Source organism: Microcaecilia unicolor, chromosome 11 (assembly GCF_901765095.1).
Source record: "Microcaecilia unicolor chromosome 11, aMicUni1.1, whole genome shotgun sequence".
Lineage (NCBI taxonomy): Eukaryota > Metazoa > Chordata > Amphibia > Gymnophiona > Siphonopidae > Microcaecilia > Microcaecilia unicolor.
Genome location: NC_044041.1, coordinates 4,452,826 through 4,473,711, shown reverse-complemented (window position 1 = coordinate 4,473,711; position 20,886 = coordinate 4,452,826). Strand labels below are relative to the sequence as shown.

Here is a 20,886-nt window from a genome sequence, read left to right as displayed (position 1 = left end):
ACCTTTTTCAAAGAAAGGGAAACTATACAATTGGAGAATGTGAAATGAAACTGCAAGGAATTAAGATTAGAAGCAACATCAGGAAATACTTTTTCACCAAAAGGGTGGCAGATGCCTGGAATGTCCTCCTGGTGAAATGGTTGGGATAACAATAGCAGAACTCAAAAAGGTACGGGATAAACACAACAGATCTCTATTTAGCATCAGGATGGTATCAAAAGGAAATAAATGAAAGAGGGGTGTAATTTGCCCGGAGAGGCAGGCACAATCCTAAACATAGAGGAGGTAACCTGTAGGTTATAGATGGATCATACTTGTCTTTATCTGCCATCTGCTACTATGTTACTGACTTAATAGAAAAATAAGCAAAACTAGAGAACATACAGTTAACTGATGGTCTTAGAAGGTTGCTGACAAGTTAGGCTGAGGTTACATTTTGCTCTACAGTGATAACTAAAGCCCTGGAAGCTATACAATTCACTGTGTGCCAACTGGAAGAGTTACCTCCATCCCTTGAAGGGAAGGGGATGGGACTTGAAATACCACCCTTTCTGTGGTTGCAATCAAAGCAGTTTACATATTATATACAGGTACTTATTTTGTACCTGGGGCTGCAGTGGGAATTAAACCCAGTTCCTCAGGATCAAAGCCCACTGAACTAACCCCTTGGCTACTCCTCCACTCAGTCAAGGACGTGTCGTTATGAACCATATGATTAATCGATTCCTATTGAAGGAGGCAGTCTCATGTGATTTAAAGAAAACAGTGAACAGTTCAATTTTAAAAGGTGGGGGAGTGAAGTTGGTATATCACCACCTCCAAGTGCAGATTTTAATGACGGTCCTAGAAAAAGTAGTTTTAGATCTGGCGATTATTTGGAGAAGACTCACTGCATCCCTTGCAGCTCGGGTGGTTCAATCCAGTCATAGTACCAAGATAGTTCTATTGACTGTAATGGTTCTATATGCTGGTCAAAGCTGGAATCCAACTGGACCTTTCTGCAAGATCCCTCAAGACCAGCTTCTCTTCTGGTTACAAGATTTGGGTATTATGGCTGTTTAGAAATGATATACCACTAGAAATTCAGCTGATGTCAGTTGGTAGAAGACATGATTAGCTTAGGAATTAAATTCGATAGGGCACACATCTCTAGGGCTAAGGGGGTACAACTAGGACTGTGGGAGGATGATCGCTGCATTAAATGCCATGGGGGGGGGGGGGGGAACGCTGCTACACTCCTATTTAGAGTGCCCGGCACTGACGCTGTGGAATGACGCCATACAGGTGATCAACACTGTTGTGCGACAGACATTGGAGTGGGACTATGCAACTTTGTTGTTAGGAGACCAATCCCTTTTAATTAAGCAGGGCCTAACACAACCTTATAGGAGGTTGATATATGTCACCTTGTTGCTGGTAAAGAAAACCATTTTATATTTCTGGACTGCTGAAGAAGGTGCATTAGGGGCAGTATGGAAGACGAGAATGCGGGAGGTGGGCACATATGAGAAGCAACTTTACTCAAAGGCCACCAAGTCAAATACCAGAGCTTATGCTATGTTGTGGGCGGAGTGTTTAACTATACTTACCTAAGGATGGAGATGGGGAAGGTTGACGAAGGCGAATGTTGGGCTGAATGGGGGGTGGGGGGGGGGGAGTATGATTGATGAGGCTTTGGATGGTGAGTTTGCGGGAGTACAAGAATGTATGACTGGGGGAGTTTCTGGAATAAATAAAACGCAATGTAGAATGTTGTAGCAGCACACAGCTCGATGTGGATGCAGATCATTTATATGGACCTGTTGGTTTTCCTTATACTGCATGTGGAGTTTTTTCAAATATGTTACATGTAGCTACAACTTGTCATTGTGTGCATAAAAAAAAAAAGGAATTAAATTCGACTCTTTGCTGATAATGAAGTCTAAGATTAGAGCCAAGAGGACCTTATTAAAACTAAATGACACGGGCAAGAAGTGGCAGAAGCGGCTAAAAAGACTGTGTTTGGCAGCTGCAAAGCTGGAGATAGCTGCCCACTGGAAGCAAAGAGTGGGTCCAACAATCTCGGAGTGGAAAACGAGACTCCGGAACATAGTGGGACTGCCACTGACTGACAAAAGGTTGGGTAGGTATAAGCCTGATGTGACGGAGTGGATGCATTTAGAACATTTATGGACCACTGCTATTAATGCACAGGGGATTCAGCCATAAAAGAGAAGGTGGGGGTGGAGAGGGGGGAGGGGGGGAGGGGTGGGAGGTAGGGGAGAAAATCACCTAACTTTCAAAATTGGTTGAATTGAAGTTCACTTTGTTTGTATAACTGTGCAGCCAGTTGGCTGAATGTGTGTATATTATATTATTGATGGAGTGTTTAATAAAAAATTATTTTTCAAATTAAAAAAAAAATAAAACTAAATGACACTCTTGTGACGTTTATAAATCTGGTTTTACTTGTTTAGTCAACAGCAATCAGTAGACTGGACTACTGTAATTCCCTTTAGTGGGGTCTTCCACAAGCCAGTGTTAAAAGGTTCCAACAGTTAGAAAACACACAAAGACACACTTACCCCTCATTCTATACAGGATGCACACGTGTTATGGAATAGCACCAGTTACATGTGTAGCGGAGTAAGATAATGGTTAGTGCGGTGTTAAAATTGAGGCCCCTAATAATAATTTCTCTTACATTGGGATATAAAAGTACTGTAACAGAATACCTCTCATGTTAATCTCATCTCACCCAATTTATGAGTTCAAAAGGTCAAAGTACTTTTCCATTACATTTAAATATGTCCCCTATACACCTAACATGCTAGTCCTGCAGATTAACTAATAATGCTAGGCCTTAAATATTTAAAGTCTATGTATAAGAATGTATATTTTTGCAAAATACTTCAGGATTAACTCAAGGGTTCAGAAACTCAGAATATGTGCATACATTTTTCTGTACATATCTGTGTCCATTTTATAATTAAGTACACAAACAGCTCTACCTTTACCACATACAAACTGCCCTCCCTTTCTGCACTAGGCCAACTTACTTACTTGCATGTCTAGTTGAAAGAAATAAACTAGCCTATTTATTTCACAATCTAGTAAACTGTGGAAGAGATTGGAAAAGAAAGGGGAAAAATGATTTACATGAAACAAAGCTGGGAGCTGATCAGGCTATGCCTGGTTAGCAGCAAAATGTACCAATGATATCCCAGATACTTTGATAAGTGTACTTCTATTATTAAAAAAAAAATCAAAATCACAAAAAGCAGCAGCTCCACGGACTAAACATAAAATGATGTAAGCTGTATTGTGTGCAGAGGCAAGGAGGTGGGGGCATGAGAGGACGTAATAAAGCAAACTTCCAGCACACACCCCTTTGTGCTGCAAGGGCATCCAGCCATCACTAGAATTTGCAACAGTGAAAAAGCTGAACTGTCCCCACCCCCATTTTGTAGTCCTAATCCTCTCCTCTCCTCTCACAATTGGTTCAATATATTTTTTTAAGTCTAGTAATTTATCAAATAAGGCTTGCAGCCACCAAATGCAAGGACTATTGTCTGAAATTAAATGAATACAAACATCACAGGCAATCTCTTTGTTATGGTCAGCTCTGTCAGAATTTACTGTTCCAATAAAGACACACATGCATACATATACATTCCATCTATATTCATTTATGCACACATTCAAGATACCCCTAAATTAAGCAGTCCCCATACAAACTGCTTCTACAAGTCATCCAGGAAACACATCTCACCTTAAATACAGACATATACACGTACAGGCATACTCACAGATCTGCATGCATGAAAACGATACAGTATAGAGACATTTTTGCATTCCATACACAGAATTAAATTCCCCTCATTGCAATATCTAGTTGCTATGCCAACAACTATAAAAGCATGAGAGGGATAAAAACCCACATAAAAGAGAAATTAACACCCCTCTCCCCCGCTTACCCATCCCCCTTTCATAGAAAGGGGGATTTTAAAGGGAGGGATGGGACAGATTTGCTTACCAAAGAAGCTGATTTGATTGTAGCGAAGCGCTCTCGGTTCCGGTAGTGGAGGGCCCGATTCTGGACTGATGGGGTAGGCCGCGGCTCAGGCCTGGGATCTCTGTGACCCACCTCATCCCTTATGAATACATGATCCTGCAGAAATGGATAAAAACAAGGAGAAAGTCCAGCTGTGCTCTGCCCTCTCCGGCTGCCTCTCTCTCAGCCCTCTTTCTGCTCAAGCACTGCACTTTGAAATGCATAGTTTAGCTTCTCAGCTCAGTCCTTGCAGCTCCCACAGTACAAAATGAATAAGCAGCACATTGCAGCCCTCTGTTAGCAATGTCAGCTGATCAGTAGTGAGATGCCTCCTAAATTCCTGGCAGATTTTTATCTTCAGAATTATACATAGGAAAAAAAAAAAAGATTTACATGTGGAGAAGCATGGTTAAACAGGTCCTGATTAATTTAAAAATCGTTTCTTAAATACTGCATTCTGATCTGTCATAAAGGAGAAGCTTTTTCCTCTAACAGAAAGACACCTTTGAATCACTCGTATTGGTCACTTTCTTTTCAAATCAAATTTTTTTTTTTTTTTTTTTACTGAGCTCTGTAATTCTGAAGCTGTGCCCAGCGCTGCTTGTAAATCCTGCCGGAGTACAATTGCATGGCCCGAGTATTCCCATGCTAGAAAGACTCAGTAGCAGCCACTGAGGAATCCTGCTTTACAGTCATGATCATACACTGTTCTAGCACTTTCCAGCCTCACAGAGGAATTTATAGATATATATTTAAAGAGACAATGCTCCTTTACACTCCACAGTATATCTTGGAAATTTCTGCCTATCACTTAACTGGGCCATCACTTCCTGAGTATACATCCAATCTATTTTAGGTAAATGTATTGCCTCTCTGCATGTCTAGAAAGAACACACATCCTGTCACCATCAACTTCAGAAACCTGTTAACTCATTGCCACTTAAAAGGAACAACAGACTTCAATGTTTACTCCAAGGCTAGAAAAGATATTACACTCCCCAAGATTGCTAGGGTAGGCTTTTCCTATAAGCTAGATAAGCTATAGCTGAAGCCCTTACATTACAAGGGGTCTCACTTGTCACTAAAAAAACAATTAGATGCATTTGTAAATAATTATAATAAAATAACAATTATAGGTTATTATTGGTTGTTTTATAATTTATTTTTAAATCAAATATTAAATGTACTTCCTATTTAATCAAGGGGGGAGGGGCTCTTAAAATGTTGCTATTTAGGGGCCAAAATATGCATACATCTGGCCCTGAATATATCATTTTAGTGTTTTCTTAATAGCAGTGTAGTGAGATAGAGATGGGCCTAGGTAGCTCAACTGTGGGCTGGAGCTGAAGGCAAATCTCGTCAGCCTGTGCAGGACTTCCTGTACTTTGCCAGACCGGTTGCTCCTCAGTTTATTAGTCTAGCTAAAACTGGAGAAAGAAGTTAAGGGGTCTTTTACTAAGGCAAGCTGGCGTTTTTAGCGTGCCCTAAACCCTAGAGACGCCCACTGGAATACTTGGGCATCTCTAGCGTTTAGCGTGCGCCAAAAATGCCAGCGCGCCTTAGTAAAAGACTCCCTCTGAGTATTCAGGGTGTTATCTTCAAATAGATCTGAATTTTCAATTTAATTGCTCATTTTAAGAAATGGAAGCTCCAGATGAGGTAAAAGCAGGAACAGTAGATATGACCAACAAGGAAAGAGAACATGTTTCTCTGAGGAAGAGGTCTTTAGGTCATCTTTTCATTTACAAAAAAAATAAATTAAACATTTTGCAGCATAAAACCTGTAACATGCAGATTAGAAAGGTAAATCAGTAAACCAGCAGAAATACTTACTTGTGGATTAGTCTAGCTAGAAGAAAGCTGGATTAATCCACAAACAAGTGCAGTGGGATGGACAAGATAAATACAGAATCCTACAGGTAAACAGACTGGTGAATATATGAACTGAAAGCTACATCAAAACCATACAATACAATTCAAATTAGCTGTTATATACAGCTAAAATCCCCCTATCAGGGTTCAGTGCAGTTTACATTTATTAGTTACTTGATTATTACAATGCGGGGTGTTCGAGATTAGGGGTGGTGGGCTATGAGGGGATTGTGACAGTTGTCCGAGTGTGACTCGGTGGGATCTCTCAGAGATCGATACTCATATGGTAGGTTTTGTGAACAAAAAGGTTTTTAACTTCTTCCTAAAGCATTGGTAGTTGTTTTCTCTCCTGATGAATCTCTCTGGGGAGAGTAGACCTCAGACTGGTTGCATTATCAGTAAAGATGAAGTGCGACTTAATTTTTAGGGGGGTGGTGAAGATGTGCTTTAATTGACTATAAAGGCTACAGAAGATGTCTCTGAGGCATTCTGTGCAGTGAAGAACAGGGTCGCCAAGGGGGAGGGTCCGGCCTCCAAGGACAGCCCGATGCCGGCCATAAAAACCTAGGTGTGCCTTCCACAGTCCGAAATCACTGCAGTCCTTCCCTCTTCCCCTTCAGTGATCCTCCATTGTTTCTGCAGGCTGCCAGTACCGTCAATAATGAGAGCAAGCTGCCTCTGGCTGGCCCTGGAAGAGTTCCCTCTGCTGTGTCCTGCCTGTTCTGACACAACTTCCTGTGTTTGCATAGATCAGACACAGGAGAAGAAATGCTTCCAGGGCCAGTTAGAGGCAGCTTGCTCTCCTTATTGATGCTGCCAGCAGCCCGCAGAAACGATGGAGGACCGCCAAAGGGGAGGAAGCAAGGATGACGGCGATACCGGATCAAGGGAGCAGGAAGAAGGGTAAAGGATGCAGAGAGGGATAGAGATGGCAGAAAGCAGGCAGGGGGGAGAGGGATAGAGATAGCAGAAAGCAGGCGGTCGGGGCGGAGGAGAGGGATAGAGATGGCAGGGCCCTTAAGATTATTTGCCCCGGACCCAACTTTGTCTCTCGGCAGCCCTGGCGAAGAACCTCCCAACCAGTTTCAACTATTCAGTAAAACTAACATTACAAATTATTTGATGGCATCATTTACCAAGTCTTCTACATAGGATAGAAGTTAGGGTGGGAAAGAATCCTGATATGTATCCTGCACCTCAACTTCTGCACACATTCTGTACCTTGTGGCCATAGAAGGGGTAAGAGTGGAGCTTTCTCCACTGCCAGGCACACTGTAAAATATAAAGGACATTGAGCTGACGAGGCAAACCTGCTGTAGCATAAGAGCACTAACTCCCAGGACTCAGACAGGAGCGACTCTTACTATGAATATTCAACACTGTAAATATTATATCTTGTCAGATGAATCTGAGTTGACTTCTTTGGGTAACCAAACAGCTGAACGTAGGAGGGGCGCTAGATGTGGTGTACATCGATTTTAGCAAAGCCTTTGACACAGTTCCACATAGGCGACTGATAAATAAATTGAGTGCCCTTGGAATGGGACCTAAAGTGACCGTCTCCTTCCATTTAACTAATTTTTAACCTAGTCAGAGTGTAGCAGTAAACGGAGTTTGCTTTGAGGAAAAGGATGTTACAAGTGGTGTACCACAGGGGTCGGTCCTTGGGCCAGCTCTTAACATCTTTGCGAGTGATATCATGGAAGGGCAGTCTGGTAAGGTTGGTCTCTTTGCGGATGATACCAAACTCTGTAATAGGGTGGACATCCTGGAGGGAGTGGATAGCATAAGGAAGGAAGGATCTGGGGAAACTTGAAGAATGGTCTGAAAATTGGTGGCATATAATATAACCACAGCACATGAGAACAAAAACATTAAACGAAAACTTGGTTTTGCAGTTACCAGAAAAAAATAATTAGTTCATTAAAAAACAGAAAAGACCCGAAGTGCAAATCATCTCTAAGGCACTTTTTTAAATGAACTATTTTTTTTTAATGGTAACATAAAAACCTCTAGTTTTTGTTTTTAACGTTTTTTTTTTTTTTGTTCTGATGCGCTGTGGTTATATGTTGAACCTTAGCTGATACAGTGATCGAGACAGTCAAGAAGCCGTTCTGATCTTTTGCAAATACAACTGTACTATTTTCTGTTTTGTTAAACTATAATTTTTAAGAATACATTTTTTTGTAGATGTTACCATGCGTTTTGTGGCAATTTTTGGCATTTTGTTTTACACATGTTTTGTGATTTGCAAATCCAGTCATTTCATTTATTGTTTTTAATGTTCATGTCTATTTACAGGGAGCATATAAGTGCTACTTGCTATTATTTGTGACATTTATATTGCACATTATCCTGAAAACAAGCTCAAGTTCAAAATGTGAACTCACATTGAACAGTCTGCTGGTAAAGTATTGGTGAAGATCTTTCTTAGATATGTATGGACAAACTATGTTATCTGATAATTTTCTTGTCTTTAATCATACCAGACCAGTCCAGACTAATGGGTTGTGTCCATTCACCTGTAGGAGATGGAGAAAACAGTTCCAAGTAATCCGCCCCTTAAGGGTATTGTGCAGCCTGGAATGTGCAGTATTTCGAATAGCCAAGCAATGGTGCCCTGAGGTCTAGAAGAAAACACAGTTAATACCAAACGGGCAAACTCTTGGCGACAAGGTGCGGAACCTCACCGCTCCCACTTGGCCAAAGGCAACTGCAACCTCCCCTAACAGTAAAGCGAGTGGGAAGCAAAGCAGCATACTGAGCTTGCCCAAGCACATACAGATTCACCCCCGAGTCCGGGGGAAGAACTCTGTGGTCCCCAAGCAACAGGAGTCATACAGAACTGGCACAACAAGTGGTAGGAGATTAAATAAAGGAGATGAACTAGGCAGCACCGCAGGAAGTCCCACTGTATCGCAAAACCACGGAACATCAAGGGAGACATAAAGGAAACACTTCTCTAAAAGATATTTGCCAGGGAGGGCAACTGGACTGGTCTAGTATGATTAAAGGAAAGGAAAGAAAATTATCAGCTAACATAATTTTTCTTCCTGGTCATCTATAAAAGACCAGTCCAGACTAATGGGGCGTAGCAAAGCAGCTCCCCAAAGAGGGCAGGAGAAATTGAAGAAGAACGCAGAAGGTTGAAGAAAAAAAAAAAAAAAAAAGCAAACCTATACACACAGGGAAAAAACCCAGCAGCAGAAAATTACCCGAACCTCCAAACAACCAGGCTACCAAAACGGAACAAAGTGTCACTAGAAAAGGTACCTAAGCTGCAGGACGTGTAAAAAAAATGTCCTGAACAAAAGAAAAACTAAGTACCTCTGTCCTGAGAGAAGCAAAAGCAGCAGCAAAGATGCCAATGACAAAAGAAACCTCCTTAGAAAGGAAAGTAACAGTCACATCTACAGAAAAGGAGAACATTCTCTCATACACCTGGATCCACTTCTCCTGATCCGGGTAGACTAACTCCCAGGACCGCCAGTCCACCCCGAGTCCAAGATGGTTGGAGGAAGCGACCCTATCGAATACTAAGGAGTATGCAGCCCCAAAATGGGGTGCCAAATTTCATAGAAGAAAAGAAAGCAAGGCCCGGAAACCACCTGGACCCCACACCTAGGGTGGGAATCAAATTCCACCAAACAAGGAAAGACTCCAACGAAGAGTCGAGAGAACCAACTAACATGAATGCACCCGACTCTTCAGTAGAATAACAAAGAGCGGGCAGCAGCGTACCAAGGTTCAACTGCAGAAAGGGAGTACTCCTCAACCAGATCGCTCTGGACATAGGGACCAAAGAACAGAGCTAAGAAAAAGAAAAGAGAAGAGCCAAGTCGCCATGCTGCAGACACGCCATCAAGCCACAAAAGTAGCATGGATGTATTGAAACGCCAGAAATGGAGAGGCTTCTCACCAGCAACCAATGGGCCGCGGAAAGGAAAGGAGTTGCACATCCCTGGCAGAGAAGAAGCTGCAAGGAACAGACAGAGGAGGAGAAACGCCTCACTGAAAGAGCTGGAGATTTGTCTAACCTGCAGAACTGAAGCTGCAGCAGTGATGGGGCATTGCGCTCAACACGCAGTGCGTCACAGCAGAGATGCCTGAATGCAGCCAAAACCCAATGCCCCGTTCGAGAATTTGCCAACGACCGTGCAAGGCTGACTGGACAGTAGAACAGCCACAGACTGATATTTGTGAGTATATTTCAAAAAATCCTCTTAATTAGATGTACATACCTAAAAAGAGGAGATGTAGTAATACATCCCTCAAAAAATATCAAAACCTCCTAGAAGTGAGAAGATATAATAAACAATCCATCAGTTATCGGTAATCACCTGTATCTCATATGTAAAGTCTGAGAAAAAGAAACGGAAAGCAACCGGACGCACACATCTTATGTGTCAAACTACATCAGTCTTCTTCTATTTATTTATCAATACTCGCTATATTACTAATATATACCACTAATAAAAAAGAATTTCTAATGTCATGGCGTTTACACTCTCATAATGCCTATACTTACTTAATCAGAAACCTTATTTGGACTTTGACAAAGTGCATACTGAAAGATCATTTTTCATCTGTCGGGACGCCTGAGTGTCATATACCACATTCTGATTGTCTCACATTAATGACACGCAAAAAAGACCAAATTCACCAATGTAGACATAGAGGCTCATTTTCAAAGCACTTAGCCTCCCAAAGTTCCATAGAAACCTATGGAACTTAGCCTCCCAAAGTGCTTTGAAAATATGCCTCATAATGTCTTTAAAAATATTTAAATAAATAAATAGCCTAAAGTATTATTCAAGGAACGGAAGAACCGCAAGTCTCACAGCTTAACTCTCTATAGATATAGATTACTTTGCCAGATATTTATTTATTAGAATTTACTTACCGCCTTTTGAATGAATTCACTCAAGGCGGTGTACAGTAAGAATAGATCAAACATGAGATACAAAGCCTATATTTGTAAATAACTCCACAGACAATTTTTCATGTAAAATGATCTTCCCGCTATCTTTGTTTTGACTCACACAAACTGCTCAGATCTAATCCTATCTTTAAACCACTAAGTCCATCGTGATGAATCATCTGCTAGAGAAACAAAATAAACTCCATTCCCTAAGCCAGACTAAAAAGGATCTTAACATCAGAAGTATCGATAGAGCAATCACTTACTGCGTTTTTGTCTCGGTACTTGGCTTTCAGCACTTCATAATGCTGTGTGTCAGCGTTACCGTATGTACTATGTCACTCAATATGAAGACTCACCGAAAGGTCAAAGGTTGTCAACCGTCATCGAATAGAAACTCAAACAAAATAGCATCATAGCATAATTTCACAAATAGTCCCTTAAATAGTTCTTTAATATCAGTAGCAATCTGGAAAAACTAAGTTATAAACAAATTTAAGGACGTCATGACATTACATATAACGTTTCACCTAACGCCACTCTCAACTTCTTTTCCTGACCATCAGTATATATTACTCAATGCCATCTAAACATCTAATCACAAGTTGGATCACACCTAAAAAGATGACATTTAAAAAAAAAAATTTTTAATTAAAAAAACCAAACAAACAGAATATGTTAATCACTACTGTCTTATAAAATATTTCTGTGTAGTCATTTTCTTGAGTACATTTCATAAGACAGTAGTGATTTACATATTCGTTTAAAAAAATTTTTTAATTATATGAATTCAATACAGTGAAACCTTTTGGCTTAAATCAAGAAAATGACGTGGCCACATCGGGTATTGTTTTTATCTCTACCTCTGAGTTCTGTTTCAATAAAGTACATTTGTATATTTTTAACCTTTTTTTATCAGTCTGCTTTTTATTCTATATTTACTATAGCAAGTAGACTGTTGCCTTTTTATCTTTTCAGTCACAGTTAATAAAATATCATCAGTGAAAAGTGAAATCTTAAAAAGTACATAAGTACATTAGTAATGTCACACTGGGAAAAGACCAAGGGTCCATCGAGCCCAGCATCCTGTCCACGACAGCAGCCAATCCAGGTCAAGGGCACCTGGCAAGCTTCCCAAACGTACAAACATTCTATACATGTTATTCCTGGAATTGTGGATTTTTCCCAAGTCCATTTAGTAGTGGTTTATGGACTTGTCCTTTAGGAAACCGTCTAACCCCTTTTAAAACTCTGCTAAGCTAACCGCCTTCACCACGTTCTCCGGCAACAAATTCTAGAGTTTAATTATGCATTGGGTGAAGAAATTGTTCTCCGATTTGTTTTAAATTTACTACATCGTATGCTTTAACTTCAGGGGCAAGTCGGATATTTGCAGCCAAGAGCTCTACAGTGCAAAAAGAAGTGGTGATAACGGGCACCTCTGCCTAGTCCCATTCCCAGGGAAAAGGCCTCAAAGTAGCCACCATAACCTGAATTTGTACCCCGGGTGCAGAATATAAAGAAGATCCAGGCTTTAAACTGTGGGCCAAAACCCATGGTGTCCAAAACCTCCATTATAAAAGGCCATTCGACACAAACGCCTTTTCGACATCTATGGTCAATAGGATCATAGGTGTTTGAGTGTGTTTAGTGGAAGAGTTTAGTTGTATTTGCTGCCTGACATTAACACCAGTGGATCTCTGAGGTATAAAACTACATTGGTCTTCTCCAATAAGGCCCGGAATATACTCATTTAATCACTTAGCCAAAATACTAGCTAACAGCTTAACATCCAAGTTGAGGAGGAAAATCAGCCTATATGAACTGCAAAGCCTCACATCTTTAACACAGTAATTCCCGCCCTTAATGTATCCTTGGCCAACAGCCCAGCAAAAATTCTATAAAATCTGCAGGTCAGGCCATCTAAGCCAGGAGATTTACCAGGCTTAAAATGTTTTACAGCTGTGCAAATCTCCTCAACCTGAATATCAGCATCTAAGACTTCTCTTTGTGATTGTGTAAGACCAGGTAGGCGAGCTGTCAGCAGATACTGCTGCATCTCAAATTGAAAAGCCTGTATATCTCAGGAGGAATACAAGTGCTGACAGAATTCAAGAAAACACTCCTTCAGCTTAGTTGGCTCACTGTATCCGTTACAAAATTAGAAAAAAATCTAAAACAATGGTAAATTTATAGCAAAATATAGGAATATATATAACTTTTTAAAAAAATAAGGAGGAAAAGACCTCATAAAGACCATGGGCACTCAAAGTTAAGCATGACCTTATATTTTTTTTTATCATTTTTTGATATATTATTTGTTTGGTAGACGTTACAAATGGGAATTAAAGTTTTTGATATTATTAAAGCCTATCAAACATTATTTGGAGTTTTTTTAGGCCGATGATTATGTTCTGACCGATCACAATGTTAAGTGGCTATATTCAAATTTGAGCCTCAGTATCGCTGATCATGGTCTTTATGAGGTCTTTTTTTTCTCCTTATTTTTGAAAAAGTTATATATATATTCCAGTATTTTCCTATAAATTTACCATTGTTTGTTTTAGAATTTTTTCTAATTTTCGTATGGTATAACAGATCTAAATTTTGTTGTTGTTGAGACTTAATAACAGATCTTCATAAACAGGACAGAACCTTGGAAAACAGAATTCAATTTTTCTGCAGACTCAGTTTCTGCTTTATTGGGACCATGTTCCTTCTTTGATACAGCTGGCTTGGGCATAGGACATTTTGATTGGGAGACCTTGAACATGAAATCTAAGTCAGCCATTAAATTAGAACTGAACAATACAGCTCTAATTGAGCATTGTAAAGTCAAACGCATTCCAAGAGGTCTACGTGTTATTAAAGCTCCACAGATTTTTTTTTTAAAGAGAAGATCAGCAATTTGTAGCACAATGGAATATGATCTTAAATAAGTGCTCACTGGACTTAATGCTCCTTATTATTGAGAAAAGTAAGATGGTGTTAGAAGCAGAAAAGACCTCCCCTGATGATGAATTAAAGAAACTGAGACAAAAGTTCTTCATTAGAATTCGAGAAGGAGCATGATAAGGAGTCTTTGCACATTTTTTGAGAATTCATTAGAAAACAAACTGAAGAAATCTGAACGGGATGATAAGGATTATGCAGACAATAAAGTTCACCTATGGATGTCCAAAGAATACAAGCCCCCAGTTAGATCTAAAGGAACGCGTTTAGAAGATCCTTTAGAGTCTGGATTAAGTGACAGCGGTTCTAGCAGCAATGATAGTGGAGAGTCTTTTTTTTACAGACTCATTGGTTCAGAGGTTGGAGAGGTGAAGGACACAACAGGAGACAATGGTGGGGCCCGTCAGGCCCCACACGCCCTCAGACTAGATCTCAGAAACAACTTCAGTGGTCATCAATCTTTCCTCCACTACTTTAGATCCTGCTGATTTTTCATTGTTATCAAAAGGTTTATGCTTTGTACCTTCTGCTTCTTTTGATGAGTTTCAATTTCATATTGATTTAGAATGATTTATCAGGCAGTTGCAATTACGGATATTTTTCTCTACTAAAGACCATACTGACGGTCATTAAAGAATACCAGTTCGTTCCACCTGGACCCCTCCAGAACCATTAGACCCTATTGTCAAGATTTTTAGGGAAGTAGTACTTAAGGACATTAAGTTCCTTTGCAGAACACATTGATATTATGATAGCTCAACCAGAAGTGAAAAACATTCTTTGAATGATTTAAAAACTAATCATGGCATTGTTATCAAGAAAGTTGACAAAGGAGGAGCAGTGGTCATTCTGGATAGAAATGACTATATAGAAGACGACTTGACACAATTGGCTGATACCAACACACTTGTGAAACTGGATATAGATCCATCCAGTTAATTACAAGAAGAAATTAAGGTTCATAAACAGGAAGCTTTAGAGATGGGTTTTTGACCAAAAAAGAAGTTAGGTTTTTGAATACCTTACATCTGCGTACTCCAGTTCTCTATATGCTACCCAAAATACATAAGTAATTGGACAAACCACTAGAATATCCTATTTTGTCATCTAGAGGTTCTTTATCAGAACCTCTGTCCACTCTTGCTGATTATTTTTTGAAACCATACGTCTCTACATCAACATCTTTTGTCAACAACAACAAACGTTTCTTGCAAATTTTACAAGAAATGTCTGTAAAGTCAAATGCTAGTATCCTAATGGCAACTATGGACATTAAATCTTTATATACTTCAATCCCTCAATCTCAAAACATTAGAAGTCATCTGGTATGTATTGGAAGATTGACCTAGACCTGTTGATGTTCCACCAGAATTTTTGTTTGAATTGACCAAGTTGGCATTGTGCAACAATTAAGTTTTTGTTTCAAGAAGAATTTTCCTTACAAATTGCTGGAGTTGCTATGGGCGCTACATTTGCTCCCACCATAGCCAATTTGTATATGAACAATTTTGAAAACAAAAAACAAATGGTTAGCTAGTTCTCCTTTCAAAGAGAAAATCCTTATGTGGAAACGTTATATTGATGACATTTTTTTTTTTACTCTGGTTAGGAGATGCACAAGAGTTAGATGACTTTGTCAAGTGGATAAATTCTTATGATGAGGCCATTCAATTTACCAGTGAAACATCTGGACATAACATTCATTTTCTAGATATATCAGTATCATTATTGGATGGCAGGTTCCATACTAAGGTTTATCATAAACCTACAGATAGAAACAGCTTCTTACAATATCACACTTGTCATCCTTGGGCGTTGAAAAACTGCTTACCTTATTCACAATTTTTACGTTAGTGAAGAATTTGCAGTGACATTAAGGACTATAAGCACCAAGCTAAAGAACTTGCTACCAATCTGACCAAATATGGTTATCCTATATTAAGAAATTCATATATTCAAGTAAAATATAACAGAGACTTAATGCAAACCCAATCATCTGTTCGTCATGATAACTCTTTTGAGACTTTTGTACTACGGTATAAGACGGGAGGGGAAGAAGTGGTGTCAATATTTAAGAAAAACTGGGATATCATACAAACTCATCCAATTTTTTCTACATAATCTTTAAGAACTGCCTATTCCACAGACTCCAATTTAAAAGAAATTTTGAGTCTGGCAGTTTTGCCATCAAATGAAGTAAGGATGGAAAATTATCAATTGCGTTGTGCCACTATTTGTAACACCAAATATGTCATATATGCCTTACAATGTCCCTGCGACAAATTGTACACTGGAAAAAAGACTCTCTGTTTTTCCATTAGATTAAGTGAGCATAAATCTTGTGTCACTAATAAGAAAACTGGAGCGCCTCTAGTGGCACATTATAAGCAATATTGATTCCTTCAAATGTTTGATCATTGTTCATGTCAAACAGAATATCCATGGGGGAAATAGGAATAGATTATTACTCCAGCAGAAGCAACGCCAAAAATCGTCTCAGTACCCTGGAACCTGATGGCTTAAATACTGTACTTCAATGGGTTGTGTTTTCATGAAATCAGTTGTTTATGTCTTATTTAAATATTTAAGTGATGTCATTATTACCTGATTGGTTCTTGACAGCATTCTATTCAAATAATGGGTGCCACTTTGTTCTTGTTATCGGGAATTGAACCAGTCGAAAACACAGCACACGTAAGTTTGTATAGGCCAAATAATGGGTTTTTTAAAAAGGTTAATTTTCGATGTTTTGTTTATTGAATCTTTTAAATAGGGTATTCTTTGACAAAGTCTCCAGAAGAAGCTGTTTGCAAAACGGGTCCCCGTCAGGACCTTAGCCTACTTTAGGAGAGAACCTAGGCGTTGCACAGTTGTTGCCTGAAGACTGGATTCACCATATATCCGACTATAAGCTGATATATTGTTGGTGCTGTCAAATCTTCACACAGCGAAGACACTCTGTTGTGCGCCCAAAGTTAAGTGTGACCTTTATTATTTTTTGTCATTTTTTGATATTTTGGTTTGGTTGACGTTACAAATGGGATTTAAAGTTTTTGATATCACTAAGGCTATCAAACAATATTTGAAGGGTTTTTTAAACCAATGATTATGTTCTGACCAATCACAATGTTGTGGCTATATTCCTATTTGAACCTCAGTATCATTGGATCATGGTCTTTATGACGTCTTTTCCTCCTTATTTTTGATAGTTATATATATATATTCCTATAAATTTACCATTTGTTTTAGATTTTTTTCTAATTTTGTATCCTTTACCATATCCATTTTAAGAGACATGACATATGACTGCAATCACTGTGCTTTCAACTGATGTGCCTATAGTTTATGGGCTGAACTGCTCTCCTCAAAGTAAACTTGCCTGACCATGCACAACTTTCTCAGCCCAGAGTGATTGAAATGATTGATGTAGGTGGCCCAATTTCTGAAGCAATGTCGGCGTGGCTTTCTGAGCACTTTGGCGTTCAGCTTCACAAACATCCTGCTGTAGAGTCGTATCCTGCTGTGCCCTCTCTCTTTTAAGTTTACTCAACAACATAATAGTCTCCCACTTAGAAAGGCTTTAAGACTATCCCAAACTATGCCCAGTATCATCAGGAGGAATATTATTTATTTGTTACACTTATATCCCACATTTTCCCACCTATTTGCAGGCTCAAAGAGTATGCCCCCCCTGTGTAGAATTGCTGCTCCTCAGTGGAGAATACTTAAAGGGTTGCTGAGGGTGAGAAGCAATTAGCTTAAGGGTGGGGGTATGTGATAAATAAGAGGCTGTCCTAGCTGGGGCAAGCCACTAGATGGCGCTGTTCCCCTAAAAATGTCCAGGATATCCGGGGTAGGCCACTAGAGGGTGCTAGACTAGATGGAGGTCGCTAGGACCGGGGAGAGCCCTGGGAGGTCCACAGGTGTAGGAGGTTATGGGCTGGGTCCTGTGTAGCTAATTAACCACTTTATACCCCACCTGAGAGGTGGAAGAAAAAGGAAGAGAGCTGATAGCTGAAGAAAGAGAATCCCCCTGGAAAGAACTGGCTAAATCCTATGGACTTGTGGTGGACAGTGTGCTCAAGGAAGAAAACAGGCTGGGGTAAGAAGTCCCTAAAGCATTAGTGTTGGACTGTGTAGCCTCAGTACTTAGAGGAACTGTGTGTTCAAAGAAAGGACTGGTGGTCCAAAGAAGAAGTAGGGCTGTGTGTCCCAGTACTGAGAAGCAGGCTGCAAAGCCTGGGGTTAGAAGTCCCCAAAGTATTGAGGTTAATGCTGATCCCAGGAATCTGTGTGGGGAGGCTCAGTGTGAAGATATGTAAATGTATAAAGTATTTAAGCTAGAAGAACTGTGCCCAGGGGCTGGAATAAAGAATTGCCTGAATATGCTGTTGGTAAGACCTGTTTAATTTTGCCTCTGGAGAACCAGGTCACCCTGAGCGTGAAAGGATAACATGCTAATCTGCATACTGAGAACCAGCTCACCCTGAGTGAGAAAGGGGCCCAGGAGCTTGAGGTTGGATTGCTCAGGATGATGGGAAGAGACTGTTTGGAGGCCTGTTCAGAGGCCACAGGCCAGTGAGGCCTGCTGGAGAGTGGGAGCAGAAGCCTCATCTTCACAATAGATATCCATAAATCTCTGATGTATATATTTGTTTAAATCGAGGAAAAGCCTCAAAATCTAGAGAAGCACTCTATCGTTGATAACATCAACATAAAGGAGGTCCTCTAAATCATCATAGGGAAAAACGTCTTAACAATAGTATGGCTAATCTGCTCAAATACTTCACAAAGAAACCGTGTGATTATTCACTAATCGGTTACTTATCTTTTTCTTTTATATTCAGCAGTCAATAAAACACCTTCCATTGAATTTTAATTGCCAAACCGTCCCAGATACATGCTGATCATCCTGCTATACTGTTACATTGTTAGCTTCCTGGCATGGGGCCTCCACTGCTTTGGTATAGGAAATCTTGGTCAAATCCACACCTTTTGCCTTAACAGATATGGGAGCAGAGTAAATAAATCACCCGATTAACAATTACAAGAGAAGCCCAATAATATGCTAGATGCCTGAGATACTCAGCCAGATCTACGCTTGCTGAAGTCCACGACTCAATAGTGGCTAGTTTTACCATCATGGATTCCTGGGCTAATGCGTTTCAATTCAAACTCAACAAAGACAAAACGCAGAGTATAATCCTTTCGTCGCAGCATAATAAAGTTATCCCGACCTCTCTCATCATTAAGGATCACACTTTTCCAATCTCTGTCTGAAAGTCCTGGGAGTCTTGTTGGATAATCACTTGATACTAGACAACCAAGCAAAACTCATCACAAAAAGAATGTTCCATTCAATGTGGAGGTTGAAGCATATTAGGCAGTTCCTCACAAAAGAGCATTTTAGAACCCTTATTCATTGGTTGGTCCTATCACATATTGATAATTGCAGTGCAATCTATGCAGGTTGCCGAGATTATATCCTCAAGAAACTCCAGACAGCTCAAAACACTGCTGCAAGGCTAATCTTGGGCAAGTCACGCTTTGACCATGTTTCCCCTCTTCGTTTTAATCTACACTGGCTTCCTATTAAAGACCGTATTACCTTCAAAATCTGTTCATTGACCCACAAGATAATTTATGGGGAAGCCCCTGCTTACATGCTGGATTTGATACATCTACCTTCTAGAAATGCTTCTATGGCTGCTCGTTCCTGCCTCAATCTACACTATCCCAGTTGCAGGAATGTTAAATACAAATTACTTTTTGCATCTTCCTTCTCATACATCAGCCTGAAATCTTGGAATGCTCTACACCTAGGCAGCTGAAAGAGTCAGATGACCATCAGCTCTTCAAGACATCCTTAAAGACATTTTTCTTCAAGAAAGCTTATCCCACTGCCAACACTAAAGCCTAGTCTTCCTCATCCCCTATCTTATCCACATGTACTTACCCCCCCCCCCCCCCAATTTGAATTCGTTGTATCCGTTCCCTCCCTGAATTGTAACCATTTGTAAAATTTGTAAGCCACATTGAGCCCGCTCTTGTGGGATAATGTGGGGTATAAATGTACCAAAATAAATAAATAAATAAATTAGGTCCAGAGAGTGAGGGGCTAAAGACTCAAGCCGCCATCGCTTATGGTGATGTCACTTCCTCCCACCGTGGCTTTTCTTATATTCTTTGAACAAAACTAGAGTAACAGCTGTGGACTCTGCATCTAATCAAAAACTGTCCCTGGTTTTGACTGGGTAGTTGTTTTGGGCTTAGTGTGATGAAGTCTGAATCCCTGTTGTCTGGATAAGTCAGACCTTGAGAGGAGAAAATTGCTGTCATGATTCCCAAATCTGTGGCCTCCCTGCTGCAGAGACTAGTTCAGAAGTAGAACTAGAGAGAACCTGAAAAACCAAATTGTGGTCTTTGAGGACCTTCAACAGACTCTAACTTTATTTCCAAAGATCTTCTCTTGTTTAAAGAAATATCACTGTATTTTGTTGTTTAACATTGTTTTTGCTATTTCCTGTGTACTAATTAATATGGTTAATAAGCAATATACAGAAATGATAAATAAAATAAACCCTTTCTTGCATGTCTTCAAATAGGCTAGACAATCAGAGCAATAACAGCGAGGGTTTATCTACAGCAATTGCTAAAGCTCTCCTTGTGGTCTCTAAAGCTGAATGGATATTTATCACACACCTCTTCTTCAGGATAACAGTGAATGGAATTCACCTTGATCTACCTGAAGTGATCAGTGAACCTCTGTTTATTTTCCATAATATGTTAAACCACAAAGCGGTAGGATGCTATGTGGGATTGGAGCACAGCAGTCCAATCCAAGGTCTCATTTTGTGACCCAGGGACACAAAGGCTTATTACTTAAGACTTCCATGTACCTTTCACTGTGTATTTGACTATGACAGACTAGTAAGGCAACTGGGGTCAACCAAATCCTTGAACATGGTATATAGTGTTAGCCTTCTTACCAACTGCAATGACAGACTGTAGGGTTCCCTAAACTTATGCCTTCCCTAGTAGAAGGATGGGCATGGCTACTAACATTTTTGGGTGTCCATGTAGTTCAGGCAGCTGTACATTGATATTT

The 20,886-nt window shown here is 39.9% G+C and overlaps 1 protein-coding gene and 1 long non-coding RNA gene across 4 annotated transcripts in view; one reads left to right on the top strand and one right to left on the bottom strand.

Moving 5' to 3' along the window:
* The window catches only part of TAOK3 (TAO kinase 3), a 188,713-nt gene that overhangs the window by 70,309 nt on the left and 97,518 nt on the right, over window positions 1–20,886 (bottom strand). For all 3 annotated transcript variants that reach the window (XM_030220132.1, XM_030220130.1, XM_030220131.1), the window contains one exon: window positions 4,016–4,150. In XM_030220132.1, the coding sequence (XP_030075992.1) occupies window positions 4,016–4,150 (135 nt within the window). The remainder of the gene's footprint in view (window positions 1–4,015; window positions 4,151–20,886) is intronic.
* On the top strand, window positions 158–19,151 carry LOC115481104. The gene is made up of 4 exons (XR_003943888.1): window positions 158–169; window positions 9,772–9,779; window positions 15,097–15,103; window positions 19,071–19,151. It is a non-coding gene; the product is annotated as an uncharacterized LOC115481104 (long non-coding RNA).